This window comes from Chiloscyllium punctatum, chromosome 15 (genome assembly GCF_047496795.1).
Source record: "Chiloscyllium punctatum isolate Juve2018m chromosome 15, sChiPun1.3, whole genome shotgun sequence".
Lineage (NCBI taxonomy): Eukaryota > Metazoa > Chordata > Chondrichthyes > Orectolobiformes > Hemiscylliidae > Chiloscyllium > Chiloscyllium punctatum.
Genome location: NC_092753.1, coordinates 38367728 through 38390219, shown reverse-complemented (window position 1 = coordinate 38390219; position 22492 = coordinate 38367728). Strand labels below are relative to the sequence as shown.

The following is a 22492-nucleotide window of genomic DNA, read 5'->3' as shown; positions in this document are numbered from 1 at the left end:
CTAATATACTTCAGTGTACAAGCAAAAGCCTCTGAAATAACAAATTATTCCTCTCTGGTGCGGGGCTTTCAATTCACCGTACCTTCAATATCTCTACAACGTACACATAAGTATCAGAATAGCGTTCAGTTTCACATTATATGAAATCTAACAAACATTTCAATTGACTTTTCATGCAAAATCTTTTTTTGCATCCCTTTTATAAATCTGAAACTTAAATTCTTTTTATTGTACCTATTACAGTGTACTGAACAAATTTTCCTCATATTTAGGTTACAAAGATCTACTCCCTTGTACAGTATTCCCGTAAGTTACACATGCATCTTACGATTCGAACAGTCTGCATCACCTCAGGATTGTGGCTATTTCCTTGCCTTCCAGCCAACGTAGTGGTGAACTGTGGCTCCATCCACTTCTTTTCTTAATTTTCCTTGTGTTTTTCTTTAAACATTTAATTTTTAAAATTTACTTGGATGGGAATGGAGGAGGCGAGTCCTGGACCAGAGGCTGTTGTGGAGAGGCATGTCACGGACTGGAGACCGTTGTGAGGAGGGGAGTCCCAGACTGGAGGCCATCGTGGGGAGATGAGTCCCGGACTGGAGGCCATCGTGGGGAGGTTAGTTCCAGATTGGAAGCCGTTGTGAGGAGGGGAGTCCCCAACTGGAGGTCATTGCAGGGAGGGGAGTCCCAAAACTGGAGGCCATTGTAGGGAGGTTAGTCCTGGATTGGAGGCCATCATGGGAAGGGGAGTACCAGACTGGAGGCTGGTGCAGGGAGGCAAGTCTCGGACTGGAGGCCATCGCGGGGAGACAAGTCCCAGTCTGGAGGCCACTGTGGGGAGGCAAGTCCTAGACTGGAGGCCATTGTAGTGAGGTGAGTCCCAGTCTGGAGGCCATCGCCGGGAGGTTAGTCCCAGACTGGAGGCCATTGCGGGGAGGTTAGTCCCAGACTGGAGGCCATTGTAGGGAGGTGAGTCCCAGTCTGGAGGCCATTGTAGGAAGGTTAGTCCCGAACTGTAGGCCATCGCGGGGAGACGGGTCCCAGTCTGGAGGCCATCGTGGGGAGGCGTGCACCAGACTGGAGGCCATTGTGGGGAGGTGAGTCTCAGACTGGAGGCCATTGTGGGGAGGCGAGACCTGGACTGGAAGCCATCACGGAGAGGGGTGTCCCAAACTGGAGTTTGGTGCAGGGAGGCGAGTCCTGGACAGGAGGTTGGTGCAGGGAGGCGAGTCCTGGACTGGAGGCCATCGCGGGGAGATGAGTCCCAGACTGGAGGCCACTGTGGGGAGGTGAGACCCAGACTGGAGGCCATTGCGGAGAGGCGAGTCCCAGACTGGAGGCCATCGTGAGGAGGCGAGTCCCAGACTGGAGGCCATTGTGGGGAGGCGAGTCCCAGACTAGAGGCCATCGTGGGGAGACAAGTCCTAGACTGGAGGCCATTGTGGGGAGGCGAGTCCCAGACTGGAGGCCACCACGGGAAGACGAGTCCAAGGCTGGAGGCTATCACGGTGAGACGAGTCCCAGTCTGGAGGCCATCGTGGGGAGGCGAGTCCCAGACTGGAGGCCATTGTGAGGAGGTGAGACCCAGACTGGAGGCCATTGTGGGGAGGCGAGTCCCAGTCTGGAGGCCATTGTGGGGAGGCGAGTCCCAGACTGGAGGCCATTATGGGGAGGCGAGACCTGGACTGGAGGCCATTGTGGGGAGGTGAGTCCCAGGCTGGAGACCATTGTGGGGAGGCAAGGCCATTTGTGGATTGGAAGTGAGGCCTTGAATTTAGTAGGTTGGCGTGGTTTGGAGACTTCTCCTGGTGCGGTCTGGAGGCTTGATGCCAGCATGGGAATGACTAGGGTGGAAGGACTGTAAACTGATTAATTTATTTTTACTTTTTATTATTATGCTGTACTTTTTTTTTGATTTTATACCAAATACTTAAGTATCTGCACCTGGGTACTTTGTACTTAAAACGGCACCATAAGTGGCAACACTGCAAACATTTCATTTGAGTGCATGTGACAGGCTCAGCCTGTGACTCACTGTAACCTTCAGATTATTCAAAATTATTCCACACTAAATCACAGTTACTGATTGTGCTTGTTCAAACTGATATGTGTCAGCTGTTTTCCAAGCTGCGTCAGGTATAAACTTTATCATTTTAAAATCCTCAATATTTTTGCCACTTTCTGCCTCTGAAACCTCCTCCACAGCAACAAGCCCAAACTCTACATTTCATTGACTCCAGGCTCATGTCCTGATTTAATTGGAGTGCAATGCTACCACACCCTGTCAGATCTTCTTTCCCATCCAATTTAGCAATTAGCTACTGTGTATATGGCACCACCACTGAAGAATGGGAGTCGGCTAACTCAGTTGACTGGAGAGTTGGTTTGCAATGCAGATTAATGCCAATAGCTTGGGTTCAATTTCAACACTGCTACAATGAAGGACTCTCCTCCTTAACCTCGTCTGTTGCCTGAGGTGTGGTGATCATCCAGTTAAACTGTCACCAGTCATCTCTCTCACAACCACCTGATGAGGGAGCAGCGCTCTGAAAGCTAGTGCCTCCAATTAAACCTGTTGGACTATAACCCTGGTGTTGTGTGATTTTTATCTCTCTAAATAGGTACACAACAATTGTGCACTTCAATGCTGCACTAGCAACTACCATTGTAATGCTGCAACCAGGATACTAAGTGTTTAGGAACACACACCCAACTCATAGATTGAAACAGGCTGCATCTCTGGGCTCTTTGCTCGCTGTCGGAACGCTCACTTGCTCTGAGTCAACCTGTATGCTCAAAGCATCACTGCCATGCCTGGTTGTGCTTTGCCTTCTCAGCAGGAGATATCAGGCTCAAATTATTACTGTATTGTCATGCCATTCAACGCAGACACAAAGCCAAGAAGTTTGTCGTAGGTGCAATCGAGACTCAGTAAAAGGGTTCCTTCACGAAGAGGATCCCAGCAGTGTAAGTCAAGGAACATCAACGTGCAGCATCAGTCCAGCACCCACTCAGGGCAGTGAAAGTCAGGATCCTCTTTGCCGAAGGGGTGAGGAACTATATGAAGGGCAGCCCTCCACCTGCTTTCAACTAGATGATCGGTATTCAAGTTTCAGTAAGTGAATTAACATTGACATTTCAATCAAAGAAATCAAAAAAAGTTTTCTTTGAAATGACAGTTCTGTGTTTTTGTCAATTTTTGTTGCAATGTAAGCAACATAGAATCTGATCTGAGAGTAGAAATTACAGAAAAGCTTTTGTGTCAATGTAAAAGTTTTAAACTGTTGACAGACTTGAAATAATTTCCTCTTGGTCTCTTCCTCAAAGACTAACGTGTATTTTTAACACAGCCCTCTATTTCTCATTGCTCCATTGTTTGAATTTAGACAGTGTCACTTATACAGGGTTAAGTATTATGTCAGCGACCCAGTTCAAGATGACAGCAAGGGAACCAAAACTAGAAATCTATTTTTCCCACAAGACGCATGCCATTTATTTCTAATGGGAAAAAGATATCAGTACATAAATCACAGTGTCGGAAATGACCTTCTGGGAAAGATACTAACATCTCAACAACTCTAAATAATGCACAAAACCATTTTTCCAGTGTAGTACTGAACAATATTTGGAACAACAAATGTCAGGTTTGTGCTAACTCAGATGTAATGGCAAATAGTGCGCCACGATGGCTCTCAGTGTTGGGTAGAAAGGAAGAAGAATAATAACAGCTTTATTTACTGATCCTAACTGAAACACTTTCACATGAACAACAATGAACTTAGCTTGGCTGCAACGCTTCTGATGTTGGTAAGTTCCTGGTGTTTGCTGTCTGGTCTCGTGCAGAAAGAATGGCTGTGAAGATGAAGTACAGAAGGGCAGTTGATGCCCATGGAACTGTGTGAAAAAATCAAATACTTCTGTAAGGAAGGAAGGAAGGAAATTTGGGAACGGACTTTGTGCAGCAAAAGTAGTCAACAAAAATAGATGGTTGTATTGATATTCCATGGAACAAAGATCAAGGCTCAAGGTGCGGTAAGAAACCAGATCAATCAACAGTAAGTTTGGCAATGAAAATCAATGAATTGCTAACTACACTGCTGACTGCCTCCATGTTTTATCTTGGATCAGTGCCAATCAAAACTGGACCATGCTGTAGAGCAGACAGAGGGACAATAGTGCAGGTTCACTTTGAATTTTAATGTCAACAAACACCTTTTTGCTTTAGCAATGATGGCTCTACATTTCCATTCAAAAGTCTCCTGTGACAAGCCAAAACTTAATTACTAATTTCTAACCATGTTACATTTCTCACACAATAATCTGAAACTCGAAATGTGTCGAACAACTGATGAATGCTGCACAGTTAGTTGGTTGAGAACAATTCCATGTCAGGTTGCTGCTGAGCAGCTGAAGGTTTGAGTTTGCAATTTAGTGGAAAGATTATATTAAAAGTCACTCAGCCTCAAAACCCCATTAGTACAGGACAGGATTTTAAACACTCAAAAATATCACACAACAATAAAGGATATATTGCAGCAGTCAGTTCTTACTGAGCTTTCACTAGATGGCAGCACGATAGTGCTCCGACTCAGTCTCCAACTCCCACTTCATGGCAAGAGTGGAGCCTTGTAACATTTAGTCTTGCGAAAATTCCATCAGCAGAGCTGTGGTACTTTATTTTGTCCTTGCAAACCATTTAAAAATTAAATACTTGGACTCTAACAACCCATGCTTGTACCGAATGACTGCAAGACGATTGGTGGACTTCTGTGATAACGAATACAATTTCATGCATTCTATTGCGGTTTGCAGTTGAAAATTCCTCTAGTACCACTCAGTGAAAGTGACACAAATGTAAACATTCAATGGCAGCTCCTGTTCTCTCTTGAGAACATCCCATTTAATGTTGCCAATACTGTAACCCATGATTCAACTCGGCATTTCTCAAATGTAGCTTTTCATCTAGCTGGACCTCTTCCCTGCTGGTTTGAATCTAAGTAGATTTGAGATGCTGTATCTAAAGGGATGTCTTGAAATGCTGGGTTTCAGTGCTGTTAGTCAAATAAAGGCCCAATCACATGATTTATATTGCTAACTGGTGGCATTGTGGCTCAGGGGTTAGCATTGCTGCCTCACTGTTCGATTCCAGCCCCAGGCCTTGTCTGTGCAGAGTTTGCACATTCTGCCCATGGCTGCGTGGGCTTCCTCTGGGTGCTCTGGTTTCCTTCCACAATTCAAAGATGTGCAGGTTAGGTGAACTGGCCATGCTAATTGCCCATAGTGTTCAGGAATGTGTAGATTAGGTGCATTAGCCTGGGGGTAAATGTACAGCAATAGGGGAGGGAAATGGGTCTGAGTGGGTTACTCTTCAGAGGATCAGTGTGGACTTGTTGGGCTGAATGGCCTGTTTCCACACATTAGGGATTATCCTAATTATAGCTATCTTTCACACTAATACACTCTTCAAGCTGCTTCATATCAATGCAGAAGTGTGTTAGGCACACTTAAAATGTTTCAACGTTGTGCGCTTTGATTTGCTCTTCTGCTGAATTTTTAATTATGTTTATGTAGCTGGCAGGAGACAGTGTTTGCACTTTGGTAATGTATGGGTTTGATCACTATCCAAAGACAGATGCATGTACACTGAAAGAGACAGAATGAAGCTTAACAGTGATGCCACTTCGTTCTCACAGCCAGCAATAGATATTGTCTGGGATTACCTAAGATGATTGAGCATTTGGTGAGGTCCTGCAGAACATTACAGCATTGAGGAATTGTGCTCCAAAATAGTGAACCAGCTTCAAAAGAGGATATAAATTTGGGAAGAGAAAAATCATACGTAACAACTTTATAAGGACCTTTGACACATATCACCAACTAAAAAAGGAAGCCAAACAAGAACCAGGAATAATAAGAATACAGTTTCTGAGGTCCTACAATTTTACAATTTGATTTTCATAAATTTTCCGAATTTGCAAAATGAGCTGGTGAATCCATACGCTTTCGATTTGTTGGCTCCATTTATTCATTCATAATCTGCAAGTGCAAGTCATTCAAATTGCCACAAGAAGCCCATGTAAAGTGCTTCATACTTGTCATTGCTTGAAAATGTCAGCAAAGATGACTGCATGTTCTCGAGGCTGTTGATGTTCCATGTGCTGCCACTGCAGGAAGTGATCGAGTTAACAAGTACCCATTCCAATGCTGTAAACATTATAAGAGAATTCAGCTGTTTCCAGATATCAAATTTTGTAAAAGCATGCCTAGAGGGCTAAGCCAAGTGCATTTCTCACACAATATTTTTCAAAATCGCTTTGAGCAGTTTTCAACCGAGATGATGCACTTGAAAGTTTAACATACAGTCAAAATTTCAGTCAAATTTATGAGGCAAAACACCATAAGGCAGAATAACAAATAATAATTGGATTCTCAAAATTTTCCATTATGTCAGAGAAATTGCAGTTCCGCTTAAAGGCACTGAGCAAAGGAGGTTACCATTTTGTATGTGAATAAAAAAACTGCAGAGTAAAAGTGAAGATGCACTCGGGTCCCTTCAGACATGAACTTAGGTACATGGAAAGGAGGTTAAAATCCCATGGGTAGGAAATGGTTCAAACCACCACTGACCTCCACTTTAAAAGAACAAACAAAATAGAGAACTTGGAGTCAACAATGTTAAGTTCCCAAGGAAGCTCAGCCTACTAACCAAATACAGAACATCCCTTCCCCATTTCGGCAGAGGTTCCGCCATTGAAAACGTTCACATTATCCAACAGCCGACAGGCAAGATGCTCCACAGGACCACAATAATTTTTGGATTCTCAATTAATGTTGTCTCTGGCACGTTTGTTTTGGTTGCCAAAAACTGGTCTGTATTCCTTCTCATTTACGATATTGTTTCTTGTCTGTACAGTGTAGGAGACTGGTCTCTGTCTGTGCTATGATGATTGAGTGGTACCCACTGCTCACTCGGGGTGTAATCCCTCAACAATGTTTCTTGACCTTTTTTGGAAAATGCTGTGTTTGGCCTTGTTGTCTTGTTGGAAAACCTAATTCTGTTGTTTCCTGTCAACAACACCTCGTTGTGCTCCCACGAGGAGGTTGAACAGTTCATCTACTTTACTAACACCTTCCACCCCGACCTCAAATTTACCTGGACCGTCTCAGACTCCTCCCTCCCTTTCCTAGACCTCTCCATTTCTATCTCGGGCGACTGACTCAACACGGACATTTACTATAAACCGACCGACTCCCACAGCTACCTCGATTACACCTCCTCCCAGCCTGCCCCCTGTAAAAATACCATCTCATATTCCCAATTCCTTCGCTTCCGCCGCATCTGCTCCCAGGAAGACCAATTCCAATATCGAACAACCCAGATGGCCTCCTTCTTCAAACACCGCAATTTCCCCTCAGACGTGGTTGACGATGCTCTCCACCACATCACCTCCACTTCCCGCTCCTCCGCCGTTGAACCCTGCCCCTCCAATCACCACCAGGACAGAACCCCACTGGTCCTCACCTACCACACCACCAACCTCCAGATACATCCTATCATCCTTTGTCATTTCCGCCCCCTCCAAATGGACCCCACCACCAAGGATATATTTCCCTCCCCTCCCCTATCAGCGTTCCAAAAAGACCACTCCCTCCGTGACTCCCTCGTCAGGTCCACATCGCCCACCAACCCAACCTCCACTCCCGGCGCCTTCTCCTGCAACCGCACTTCCCCCTCACTTCCTTCCAAGGCCCCAAGGGATCCTTCCATATCCATCACAAATTCACCTGCACCTTCACACACATCATTTACTGCATCCGCTGCACCCGATGTGGCCTCCTCTACATTGGGGAGACAGGCCGCCTACTTGCGAAACGTTTCAGTGAACACCTCTGGGACACCCGCACCAACCAACCCAACCGCCCCATGGCTGAATACTTTAACTCTCCCTCCCACTCCACCAAGGACGCCTGGAGGAAGAGCACTTCATCTTCCGCCTCGGAACCCTCCGACCACAAAGGATGAATGCAGATTTCTCCAGCTTCCTCATTTCCCATCACCCCCCCACGCCCACCCCCTTATCTCAGTCCCAACCCTTGGACTCAGCACTGTCTTCTTGACCTGCAATCTTCTTCCTGACCTCTCCGCCCACATCCCCTCTCCGGCCTATCACCCTCACTTTAACCTCCTTCCACCAACGCCCCTCCCCCAAGTCCCTCCTCCCCTACCTTTTATCTTAGCCTGCTTGGCACACCTTCCTCATTCCTGAAGGAGGGCTTATGCCTGAAACGTCAATTCTCCTGCTCCTTGGATGCTGCCTGACCTGCTGTGCTTTTCCAGCAACACATTTTTCAGCAATGACACCTATTGTCAAACATGGTTTCAGCAAATCAAATGTCATGCATAACTGACACTTCACCAAGAACAATGCCAGAGAACTTTGAATCATTGAGTGGGCTGTGGTTCCAGTATGTTAACAAGAGTTTTGCTCAGAATTCTACCAATAAGAAAGCTAAGCAGACACCTGAGGTGAGCTGACAGCCACACAGGAATCAATGCCCTGTGCAGCTTCTTACCTATCAGCTGTTGGATAGTGTGAATGTTTGCAATGGAGGAAGCTCTGATGTAATGGGAAAGGGATGGTCTGTATTTGGTAAGTAGAGTGGACTGTCATTTTCAGAGTCCGATCACATGACATCATGATGGTATCCTTGCTGCTGCAGAATGAACACCTCATTAATGAAGCTCCTCCTGGTGTTAAACAATTAGGCCTCTTGGTCTTAGTTGGGAACTTAACATTGTTGACTCCAAATTCCTTTGGACGCCAAATAATTTTGCCATGCTAACAAAATGGATCCTGTAATTAACAACATAAAGTATTGGTGAAACTCAACAGGTCTGGCAGCATCTGTGGAGAAAGCAATGTGACTCTTCTTTGGAACTATTGCTGTGCTTGGATGATATAATGCATTAGACTGAAGGATGAACTATTTTATACAGTCATGGAGGATCAGGATTTTGTCTTCCTCTGTGTAATTTTGTGCAATGTACCAGGACAATCCCATATTTGATTATGTATAAAGTCAGGTAAGCACATTCGGAGGCATGACGGAGGAAAGCAAATTATAAATTTTCTCAGCATCACTATGAAGGCAGGAAACCTATACCGACTACCTACCTACCCAATGACTTCTGCCGCAAAATATTAAAGTTTACGATATAGTGAGGCCAATATCTATTATCAAATAGTTCACAGACTAGGCTCAGACATTTAAAATGATCACTGGGATCAGATATTCAAAGGCAGGTGAACTGCAAAAGAATTAAAAGTGAAGAAGTGGAATGGGCCTTACCACCTTATATTTCATGATTCATATTTACTATGAGCTTCTGTGTCTTGTAAATAACTACACATAATTGATTATCATGAATGACTCATAATTAGTCAGCTTTCAAATTACTAAAACCATGACTCCCACCTTTTCAAAATAAATGGCAAAGTCATAAAACATATAAGAAATTGCATTGAGAATGTTTCTGTCAAATGAAGCCACTTAATCATGATGATATCAGCATTAACTATTCAAGGAAATTTCAGCCAATTGTTAAAAGAAAGAATTGCATTGATGTGGCATTTTATCAGCCCTCTGAGATATTAAGGAATTGAAGGCCAGCTCCGAAGCACAAGCTACTATTATATGAACAAGTGGAGCAGTTAATTTTCACCAAAGATCTTCAAACTGTAAATGAAAGAACAAATATAGAATCTATGTTTTTGGTAATAATGTTTGTCAACTGCTTGCTCAACACTGTCATTTTTCCCTCAAGGATACGACTACTGCCACTGAGACTTATTAGAATGTCCTCTCCATAATCGAGGCTACCAAAGCAGTGATATACTAAGGGAATTGTACACTGTCAAAGGTGTCAAAATTTTCAGGCCAGACGTTAAACTCATGATGTTTCTGGCACCTCAGGTAGATGTAAAAATCCTGTTGTATGAATTGGAGAAGAGCCAGGAATTTTGGCGAACATTGAGCCCTTAGCCAAATCGTTACAAAAACTATCTGGTTATTTATCTGAAAACGACTTGTGGATCTTGCTGTACCCCAACTGGCTTCTCCATTTTTTTCAATAAACCACAAATTGCTCTCAACCATCCTGCACTTTCAAAAAGAGCAGTACCCATGCAAGCATGCTTTTCACCAGGATAGGGACAGGCAGCATCTGTGGGACACAGCACAGCCTGTAACAAAAGAGCATGGGGCAGTCAAGTGTCATTTCATGATATTTCCAAGACTTATGTCATCCCCAGATTTTGAAATTGAGCCACAGACCCTCACATTGAGTTCATTCATATATATCAGGAAAGGCCAGGATCCTAACACTGACCAGTGGCTTACCTTATTGTATACTCTTCACTAGCCCATAAAACAACTACAGTTTTCTGTTTCCTAACACTCAGCCTTTTATGCAATAAGCTTCAGCTTTGTTGACAAACTTGTCATATTGAACTCTTTCAAATGCCATATAAAGCATCAAAACCTTAAGAGAATTAAAACTGATTTACTTGACATTTATTGAAGTGACTGTTAATTTTATCTCAATTATGATATCTAACCACTTTCCCAACATTTGAAGTTAAACTGAATTTTAATATTCTGAGTTGCACACAATGGAAGGGGCTTAAAGTGTCTCAAAGGGAATGGAGTACAAAATATGGAAGTCTTGCTAAAACTGTACAAGGTACCAGTCAGACAACACGTGGAATATTATGAACAGCTTTACTCTTTTTCTCTAAAGAAAGATATAATAGCATTGGATGCAATCCAGAGAAGGATCATGAGACTGATCCCATGTATGGAAGAGAGATAGAGTAGGTTGGATCTGTACTCCTTGAACTTTCGGAGACTGGAAGTCGACTTTATTAAAGCATAAAATGTTCTGAGGTCACTTGATATGGTAAATTCAAGGAGATTATTTCCACTTGTGGGAGAGTCAAGGACCATTAGGGCATTGTCCGAGAGGAAGCTGTTGCTCAGTTAAGAAAGAGATGAAGAACTTCTTCTCTCAAAAGGTGGCGACTCTGTGAAATTCTTGACTGCAGACAGCTGTAGAAGCTGGGTCACGAAGTATATTCAACGTCAAGGTAGCCCGATTAATCGAGAATCAACAGTTATGGGGAAAAGGCAGGAAAGTGGGCTTGAGCATGATCTGATCAGCCACAATCTCATTGAATGTGAGAGCAGAGCTAATAGGCCAAATGCCCTACTTGTGCTTCTATGTCTTCTGTTGCTGGTGATGCAATCTATGGCTGAACCATCACAGGCTCCAAAATCCAGAGGTTAGCAGCCATTAGCATCCTGACAGTCAGAACAGGTGAATGAGAGCCTGCTTTTAGTTTTGCTGAAACCACAGGGTTTGCACAAACAGAAAAGGGAGAGAAAGAATTTATAGCTGTATCAAGGTTATCACATGGATGTTTGACACTATTACATTGCCACTTCACTGTTCAACATTTAGGAACAGAAACTTTACTTCAAAGGTCAGGAGTCCTGTTGTCCCCATTGTAACCTGCTTACTCATAAAGTCATAGAGATGTACAGCATGGAAACAGACCCTTCAGTCCAACCTGTCCATGCCGATCAGATATCCTAACCCAATCTAGTCCCTCCAAACCCTTCCTATTTATATACCCATCCAAATGCATCTTAAATGTTGCAATTGTACCAGCCTCCACCACTTCCTCTGGCAGCTTATTCTATACACTTACTACCCTCTGTGTGAAAAAGTTGCCCTGTAGGTCTGTTTTATACCTTTCCCCTCTACCCTAAAACTATGCCCTCTAGTTCTGGACTCCCCGACCCCAGGGAAAAGACTTTGTCTATTTATCCTATCCATGCCCCTCATAATTTTGTAAACCTCTATAAGGTCACCCCTCAGCCTCCGATGCTCCAGGGAAAACAGCCCCAGCCTGTTCAGCCTCTCCCTATAGCTCAAATCCTCCAACGCTGGCAACATCCTTGTAAATCTTTTCTGAACCCTTTCAAGTTTCACAACATCTTTCCATTAGGAAGGAGACCAGAATTGCACGCAATATTCCAACAGTGGCTTAACCAATGTCCTGTACAGCCACAACATGTCCTCCCAGCTCCTGTATTCAATACTCTGACCAATAAAAGAAAGCATACCAAATGCCTTCTTCACTATCCTATCTATCTGCGACTCCACTTTCAAGGAGCTATGAACCTACACTCCAAGGTCTCTTTGTTCAGCAACACTCCTAGCACCTTACCATTAAGTGTTTACGTCCTGCTAAGATTTGCTTTCCCAGAATGCAGCATCTCACATTTATCTGAATTAATCTATTTGTTACTTCTCGGCCCATTAGCCCATCTGGTCAAGATCCTGTTGTAATCTGAGGTAATCCTCTTCGCTGTCCACTACACCTCCAATTTTGGTGTCATCTGCAACCTTACTAACTGTACCTCTTATGCTCACATCCAAATCATTTATGTAAATGACAAAAAGTAGAGGACCCAGCACCGATCCTTGTGGCACTCCACTGGTCACAGGCCTCCAGTCTGAAAAACAACCCTCCACCACCACCCTCTGTCTTCTACTTTTGTGCCAGTTCTGTATCCAAATGGCTAGTTCTCCCTGTATTACATGAGATCTAACCTTGCTAATCAGTCTCCCATGTGGAACCTTGTTGAACTGAAATCCATATAGATCACATCTACTGCTCGGCCCTCATCAATCCTCGTTGTTACTTCCTCAAAAAACGCAATCAAGTTTGTGAGACATGATTTGCCATGCACAAAGCCATGTTGACTATCCCTAATCAGTCCTTGCCTTTCCAAATACATGTACATCCTGTCCCTCAGGATTCCCTCCAACAACTTGCCCACCACTGACGTCAGGCTCTCTGGTCTATAGTTCCCTGGCTTGTCCTTGTCACCCTTCTTAAACAGTGGCACCACGTTAGCCAACCTCCAGTCTTCCGGCACCTCACCTGTGACGATCAATGATACAAATATCTCAGCAAGAGGCCCAGCAATCACTTCTCCAGCTTCCCACAGAGTTCTAGGGTATACCTGGTCAGGTCCTGGGGATTTATCCACCTTTACCTGTTTCAAGACATCCAGCACTTCCTTCTCTGTAATATAGACATTTTGCAAGATGTCACCATCTAGTTCCCTACAGTCTATATCTTCCATATTCTTTTCCACAGTAAATACTGATACAAAATACTTGTTTACTATCTTCTCCATTTTCTGCGGCTCCACACAAAGGCCGCCTTGCTGATCTTTGAGGGGCCCTATTCTCTCCTTAGTTACCCTTTAGTCCTTAATGTATTTGTAAAAACCCTTTGGATTATCCTTAATTCTATTTGCCAAAGCTATCTCATGTCCCCTTTTTGCCATCCTGATTTCCCTCTTAAATATACTCCTACTGCCTTTATACTCTTCTAAGGATTCACTCGATCTATCCTGTCAACATCTTACATATGCTTCCTTCTTTTTCTTAACCAAACCCTTAATTTCTTTAGTCATCCAGCATTCCCTATACCCACCAGTATTTCCTTTCACCGTAACAGGAATATACTTTCCCTGGACTCTCATTATCTCATTTCTAAATGCTTCCCAATTTCCAGCCGTTCCTTTACCTGCGAACATCTGCCCCCAACCAGCTTTCCAAATTTCTTGCCTGATACCGTCAAAATTGGCCTTTCTCCACCTAAGAACTTCAACTTTTAGATCTGGTCTATCCATTTCCATCACGATTTTAAATCTAATAGAATTATGGTTGCTAGCCCCAAAGTGCTCCCCCACTGACACCTCAGTCACCTGCCTTATTTCCCAAGAGTAGATCACGTTTTGCACCTTCTCTGGCAGGTACATCCACATACATCCTGTCAACTGATTTCCTACTCTGTGTAAATAGTATGATAAGAGGGAAAGATAACCATCAGGTGTGAGTGATGTGATGACCTGTTGACTGTGAGATTACTTTATGCTGAAGACAGGATGTGCCACATGGTTTCAGTATTGACTGACTAGATGATTGCGCTACCTCAAATTAGTTGAGCATGCCTGAATTAGTCTGTCCTGTGCATTTCTGACAGCCAAATGAATGCTGCCATCGCCTGGCCATATCAGGGTTCCTCCACCTCTGCCTCGTGTTGCTAGTCCTGCTGCAGCTTCGTCCTGTCTGCTGTGCAATACTGTCCAAGGCACAGCTAGCCACTACAATCATGGAAGCCCAAGCTGGTACATATAGTGAAGGGTGTCAAGTCTATTCAGGTTCCTGAATCTCATCTTTAATATCCCAAATGCCTGCTCAATGAACACTCCATGCCTTCAGTTCTCGCAAATCAAGGGTAAGATGCCTCAGCCTTGAGTTGTCATCGAGCATGTTCTTCAAAGGTAGGCCATATCTCCAAAGTGCCATCGGTATCAAGTAATGTCGTACACTTGATTAGTGCAGGACAAAGGCATCATGGTGGCTTGCAGGACATGTTGGACAAACTTTCAGTAGTTGCATATAAGATGAACATTAGTGATGTGTGATCCAAATTGGTTGCTAAATAATGCTAGTTCATTTGAGGGTGCCTTATTTGCCAGTTGTACGCAATCTATGACTCAGTGGACCTTTGGGAATCTGGTTTGAGCAGCAAGTCTGAGAGATTCTTCATTTTAAGTGGACCCATCAGTTGTAAAATGACTGCAAGTGGCAGCCCTGGAAACCTGCCATTGAGAAATTCTACTTATGTCACCAGGGAATCCCAGACATGAAGGAAGCTGCAGATTTTAGGGTTCTGGTAACCATAATCACTTCGGGAGTGGTTGTCTGCTCCAGATTGGCTGTAATCATCAGATTCTAACCCTCCCACGGCACTGATGCTCATTTACGTTGAGAAAGCTTATCCTCTTTGTATATATCCAGAGCTCAGGGTACAGGCACCTAAGAGCTGGAGCTCTGGGCTCATTCCCTCTCTCCCATGGAGCAGGAGGTGGTTAAGGCATCACCTCCTGCTGGTATTATTGCTGCTGCTTTTCTTGCTCCCCACCATAGCAGCTGCCATGCTGCTATCAAGAGTACATCAACTTAGAGAACTTAAGGTTGCAGAAATATCCTTTGAAGTTAATCCAAAGCAGTAAAAAGCACACACTCAGATCAAGTCCTGTGAACAAAGGCTTTTCACTTGGGCAAAGAAGCAGCCGTGAGATCTTTGTTTTGGAAGATTTTCCACTCTGTCAATTGCTCAGCCCCAACCATTCCTGATATCCTCTGATGTTGCTCAAACTGGTGTTGTTCAAGAAACCCAGGCAGTGCAAGTAAAGTCAGAAGCCAGGGTTACAATCCACTTAATTAAGCACATTAATTGCACATCCACTGTTTCACTGGTCTTTCCATATTTCACAAACAATTCTTCAGTTAAATGCAGAAATTGGTGGGTTCCTGGCAGCTTTTTGACACATCAGCACTTGAGTATTATAGCTTGTTTGCAGCAATATCTATCCACCTTGGCAGGTGAAAGTGTCTCTCAGAAGAACAGGCCCTTCCTGTTATCATACATTACAATTTCCTGTCAGGCTTCAATGTGTGAGACAGGTGGTGGAGGCAAGATTATGTTTGTTCCTCCTTGATATTCTCGCATTGCATTCACCTACATTAGAAACACTAAAAACAAGCTAAACATTCAAAAGAAGTTCATTACAAGTCATAGTAAAATATTGTGCCTGATTCATTTTGAACGAGGTACATGAAGAAAAAACTTGTAATTGCATTTGTTTTAAATTGAAAGTCATGTCAATTTGTGTCGCCTGGATTACATACCTGGCATCTAATTTACTGCCTCCTACAGGTCGTTGTTTGAGGCATTAATAACAGGATGTTGTAATGAATGTTTGATGGGTTAGCCTATTACAAGCACATTATTTCCTTCCTTACATGACTTCATGTAATGAATTTGCATAATTACACTAATGACACATAATTTTTTAACTTTCAGGCCCCATTTATTATCATGTTACATCTGAATAATCAAATGCACATTCAAAGTGCTTCATTACCTTAATTTCACTTTTAAATTGGGTGTAACATTCTCAACATTTGAAACTTTTATCAAAAAGGTAAACTGGTGAAAGCAGTTCCACAGAAAGTATAATGCTGCATGATTATATTTTCCCATAGTTTTTACATTAACCAACAACCATTGCATGAAATGTCTTGAATAAATAAATGAGAAAAAAATGTTAACTGAAAGGTCAACATAAATACAAAATATTGCCCTGAGCCCAATATCACCTTTGTATTAAATTAATAGAGTGGATAAAGACCCAACCTAAAACTTCTGTTTTATTACTCAATCGAATATCAGGATGTTTAATTCTGCAATGGTCTCTACGTTAACAAGAAGGCAGAATGAAAAGTTGCTCAAGCATGAACATTTCCTCCATACAGTGCTCTTTCTAATCTATAATGAGATTCAAATGCAGCTTCACTACTTATTTATGTTTGACATAACAAATACCCTTTGACCTTCGACTACTTAGCATCAACTACAAGCTAACAGTAATAAATACAAGACCATAAAATTATTAGGAACATGTTGATATGTTTTAACTTCCATTGGTTCCCATTGCCTAATGATTGAGAGATTCAGAGATTATGTTCATAGTCATAGAGTCATAGAGATGTACAGCATGGAAACAGACCCTTTGCTCTAATCCATCCATGCCGACCAGATATCCCAACCCAATCTAGTCCCACCTGCCAGCACCCGGCCCATATCCCTCCAAACACGTCCTATTCATATACCCATCCAAATGCCTCTTAAATGTTGCAATTGTACCAGCCTCCACCACTTCCTCTGGCAGCTCATTCCATACACGTACCACCCTCTGTGTGAAAAGGGTGCACCTTAAGTCTATTTTATATTTTTCCCCTCAAACCCTAAACCTATGGCCTCTAGTTCTGGACTCCCCGACCCCAGGGAAAAGACTGTGTCTATTTATCCTATCCATGCCCCTTATGATTTTGTAAACCTCTATAAGGTCACCACTCAATCTCCAATGGTCCAGGGAAAACAGCCCCAGCCTGTTCAGCATCTCCCTATACCTCAAATCCTCTAACCTTGGCAACATCCTTATAAGCCTTTTCAAGTTTCACAACAGTTTTCTGATAGGAAGGAGACCAGAATTGCATGCAATATTCCAACAGGGGCCTAACCAATGCCCTGTACATCCGCAACATGACCTCCCAACTCTGTAGTCAATACTCTGACCAATAGAGAAAAGCATACCAAACACCTTCTTTACTATCCGAGCTACCTGCGACTCAACTTTCAAGGAGCTATGAACCTGCACTCCAAGGTCTCTTTATTCAGCAACACTCACTAGGACCTTACCATTAAATGTTTACGTCCTGCTAAGATTTGCTTTCCCAAAATGCAGCACCTCGCATTTAGCTGAATTAAACTGCATCTGCCACTTCTCGGCCCATTGGCCCATCTGGTCAAGATCCTGTTGTAATCTGAGGTAACCTTCTTCGCTGTCCATTACACCTCCAATTTTGGTGTCATTTGCAAAATTACTAACTAGACCTCTTATGCTCGCATCCAAATAATTTATGTAAATGACAAAAAGTAGTAGACTCAGCACTGATCCTTGTGGCACTTCACTGGTCACAGAGTTCTTAAACACTGGCACCACGTTTGCAAACCTCCAGTCTTCTGGCACCTCACCTGTGACTATCGATGATACAAATATCTCAGCAAGAGGCCCAGCAATCACTTCCCTGGCTTCCCACAGAGTTCTAGAGTACACCTGATCAGGTCCTGGGGATTTAACCACCATTATCCATTTCAAGATATCTAGTACTTCCTTCTCTGTAATATGGACATTTTGCAAGGTGTCACTATCTATTACCCTACAGTCTATATCTTCCATATCCTTTTCTACAGTAAATACTGATGCAGCATATTTGTTTACCATCTCGCCTATTTTCTGTTGCTGATCTTTGAGGAGCCCTATTCTCTCCTGGTTACGCTTTTGTCCTTAATGTATTTGTAAAAACCCTTTGGATTCTCCTTAATTCTTTAACTCTATTTGCCAAAGCTATCTCATGTCCCCTTTTTGCTCTCCTGATTTCCCTCTTAAGTATATTCCTACTGCCTTTATACTCTTCTAAGGATTCACTTGATCTATCCTGTCTATACATTACATATTCTTCCTTCTTTTTCTTAACCAAACTCTCAATTTCTTTAGTCATCCAGCATTCCCTGTACCTACCAGCCTTTCCTTTCACTCTGCCCCAATCAGCTTTCAAAAGTTCTTGCCTAATACCGTCAAAATTGGCCTTTTTCCAATTTAGAATTCAAGTTTTAAATCTGGTCTATCCTTTTCTATCACTATTTTAAATCTAATGGAATTATGGTCGCTGGCCCCAAAGTGCTTCCCCACTGACCCCTCAGTCACCTGCCCTGCCTTATTTCCCAAGAGTAGGTCAAGTTTTGCACCTTCTCCAGTAGATACTCCACATATTAAATCAGAAAATTTTCTTGTACACATTTAACAGATTTCTCTCTATCTAAACCATTAACACTATGGCAGTCCCAGTTTATGTTTGGAAAGCTATAATCCCTGGCCATAACCATCCTATTATTCTTACAGATAGCTGAGATCTCCTTACAAGTTTGTTTCTCAATTTCCCTCTGACTATTAGGGGGTCTATAATACAATCCCAAAAAGGTGACCATCCCTTTTTTATTTCTCAGTTCCACCCAAATAACTTGCCTGGAATGGCGGGACTACCTTACACTGAAAAACTGGAGTGACTGGGCTTGCATACCCTTGAGTTTAGAAGACTGAGAGGGGATCTGATCGAAACATATAAGATTATTAAAGGATTGGTCACTCTGGAGGCAGGAAACATGTTTCCGGGGATGGGCGAGTCCCGAACCGGAGGACACAGCTTAAAAATACGGGGTAGACCATTTAGGACAGAGATGAGGAGAAATTTCTTCACCCAGAGAGTGGTGGCTGTGTGGAATGCTCTGCACCAGAGGGCAGTGGAGGCCCAGTCTCTGGATTCATTTAAGAAAGAGTTGGATAGAGCTCTCAAGGATCGTGGAATCAAGGGTTATGGAGATAAGACAGGAACAGGATACTGATTCAGGATGATCAGCCATGATCATATTGAATGGTGGTGCAAGCTCGAAGGGCAGAATGGCCTACTCCTGCACCTATTGTCTATTGTCTATTGAATATCCTCCCTCAGCACAGCAATAATGCTATCCCTTATCAAAAACGTCACTCCCCCTCCTCTCTTGCCTCCCTTTCTATCCTCCCTGTAGCATTTGTATCCTGGAACATTAAGCTGCCAGTCCTGCCCATCCCTGAGCCATGTTTCTGTAATTGCTATGATATCCTAGTCCCATGTTCCTAGCCATGCCCTGAGTTCATCTGCCTTCCCCGTTAGGCCCCTTGCATTGAAATAAATGCAGTTTAATTTATTAGTCCTACCTTGTCCCTGCCTGCCCTGACTGTTTGACTCACTTCTGTTCTCAACTGTACCAGTCTCAGATTGATCTCTTTCCTCACTATCTCCCTGGGTCCCACACCCCCACCTTATTAGTTTAAGTGCTACCAAGCAGCTCCAGCAAATGTCTCTGCCAGTCCCCTTCCAATTTAGGTGTAATCCGTCCTTCTTGTACAGATCATTTCTACCCCAGAAGAGATTCATTTTAACATGACACTTCCAATTTTAAACTTTCATCCTGATTTGTAAATCCCTCCACAATATCAGCCCTCTCTTTAGCCTTCTCCAGATTAAGAACCCTCTACACTCACCCAATTCTGCTCTCCTGTGCATCCTTCATTCCATGCCTTCAGCTGCAAAGGTCCACAGCTTGAGGATTTCTTTCCAAAACCATTTCATTTATCTTCCTTAAAATCTACCTTGAACCAATCATTTAGACAGCTGCACTGCAAACTTAAATAGCTCAGCATCAAATGCTGACTGATCAGGCTCTTGTGATATGCTTTATATTAAAACACTATAAAGTTTAAGCTGCGATTGAGGAAGGGGGAGGAATGGGAAAAGACATTTTTGTTTCTGTTGATTTATCTATCTGAAATAAAAAGGCTGTTGACATTTATAAAGCCATTTGATTTACCTTAACATCTGCATTCTGCTTCATTAGTATGTCCATGGTATAGGAAACTTCCTTCCAGGAGGCTTGCTTGGTTCTGATTTTCTCTAAAAGTTCCTCTGCCTCTTGCTTGGCTTCAAGCCACTGGTTGGAATCCTTTAGCATTTCTTGTAGCTGTTGAGTGCGGGACTGTAACCTGTTCTGCACTTCATCCCACTGATTTTGAACTTTTTCAACTGCAGGAAAAAGGGTAAGAAAATTAAAATAAAAGGTTACATCAAAGAACAATTTTATTACAAGGGTGCAAACATTCATCCATTGTGCGAGGAAATCCATTATAATCAGCATGCTTTAGGTATTTGTAAATCTTGTCTTCTACATTTCATTTGTCACAAGTATGAAAACAGATGCAAAGTCTGAATCAATGCAATCTCCACCATTCAATAAAGTAATGGCTGATCTGATTGTAATCTGAACTCTACATTTCTGAAATCTCCACAATCTTTCATCCCCTTAGATTCTTAAAAACTAAGCTTTAAAAAGCTACCAAGATTCTGTATCCACTGACTTTTGAGGAAGGGAATTGCAAAGACCTAAAACTCTCTGATTTTCTTTCCTTATCTTGGTCTTAATTGGATGACCCACAGTTTAAGGTTGGGTTCCAAATGCGAAAGGGAGGGCCCACCTACCCCAACATATTATTGTTACCAAGTTTTATTTCATTCAAGCAGTGGTTCCTACCATAATACACACTAATAGAAGTTAATCTTGTATCTGGGCTTCTGGTGTCATGGCTTATGGGGGATGGTGGGCTTGGCGAGGATGGGGAAGGGGTGGTGCAATGGGGAGCTGCTCTGGAAGCCAAGCCCCACTATTCCTAGAGTTGATTAAAAAGATTGAATCAATGTGCAAAATTTCCTCGACTGATAAACTCAGATTAAAAGAAAACACCCCTCAGATTTCTGTATTTAACAGGAAAACATTGTTCTTAATTGATGGCAGAAAAGAAACGGGAATGACAAACCCATAATTCTCTACAGGTGAAATTTTATCCTTTTAAAAAAAAAATCCCCATCCACATACAAACAAACACACAAAGAAATTAGATAAAACATGGGTAGGGAAAGACCAAATAAATCAACAGTGAAGCTCAGTTTTGGCACTGGTCTGGATTGCAGACATTGATGAGATATTTTCTTTCAGTTCCTTTTTGAGTCTTTGAGGACATGCGATTGTAGACACAACGATTCTCAATCTTTCATTTGCTGCTCCTGGACATAAAAACATGGACCTGAAAATGTGTTGCTGGAAAAACACAGCAGGTCAGGTAGCATCCAAGGAGCAAGAGAATCGATGTTTCGGGCATGATTCCTGAAGAAGGGCTCATGCCCGAAACGTCGATTCTCCTGCTCCTTGGATGCTACCTGACTGCTGCGCTTTTCCAGCAACACATTTTCAGCTCTGAACTCCAGCATCTGCAGTCCTCACTTTCTCCCATAAAAATATGGAGCTGAGGTGTTTAACATTCTCCCCTCCACATAAATAAAGCCATCTTGTAGATATGACACATAATGAGATAGGTATTACATTGACAAAAACTAACTGCAACACCTTCCAAAGTCCTTTGGTTTAAAGCAGCATCTTTTCTCATTTTTAAATCCACAATCTAACATAACTAACACCTTTTTTTAAACAGACCTTCCTCACCCTTTGCACATAGAATGAGGGCAGAACTTAAATCTTAACTTTTGTTGCTTTTGTGGTTCATTTTGAGAAATGTTTTGCATCTAGAGAGCAGGCAAAACTGGAAAGTGGATCATTTAATGCTTGTGTGCGAGCTATCAATATTTAGTCGATAAATACACAACTTCTGAGTTAGTTCTTGCAAACAAAACTCTTGCCAAGTGGATATGAAAAGAAGAAACAACAACTATTGATCTTTAGGAAATTTAAATTGGATTTCAACTATAAAGTGTATAATGAACACAGCTGAACAAAACTTTGATCTGGAATCTATTCCTACACTGGAGATTTCTAGGGCAAAATTAAAATTTAAAGTGTTAAGACTGGTCCCTGAACAAGTGTTATCTATTCATTATGATTCCATCCTCAAGGCATTATGGACCTGAATGAAATTGGAATTTATGTGTTTTTTAACTAACGAGCAGTGTACCCTGAATGCATTTCTAAATGGACAATAAAATCTGAATTGAATCAATTGGAGGAAAGGGGCGAATGGAAGGTCCTAATAAGTTGTTCTATGCGCACAAAATAGATGTGGGGAATGGGAAGTCTAGCAAAGAAGAAAAAAAGTAGAGAAACCTGAAATGGAG

At 42.6% G+C, this 22492-nt stretch overlaps 1 protein-coding gene across 16 annotated transcripts in view; it reads right to left on the bottom strand.

Moving 5' to 3' along the window:
• dmd (dystrophin) overlaps window positions 1-22492 on the bottom strand; it is a 1983813-nt gene that overhangs the window by 353084 nt on the left and 1608237 nt on the right. For all 16 annotated transcript variants that reach the window (XM_072585000.1, XM_072584994.1, XM_072584999.1 and 13 more), the window contains one exon: window positions 20184-20395. In XM_072585000.1, the coding sequence (XP_072441101.1) occupies window positions 20184-20395 (212 nt within the window). The remainder of the gene's footprint in view (window positions 1-20183; window positions 20396-22492) is intronic.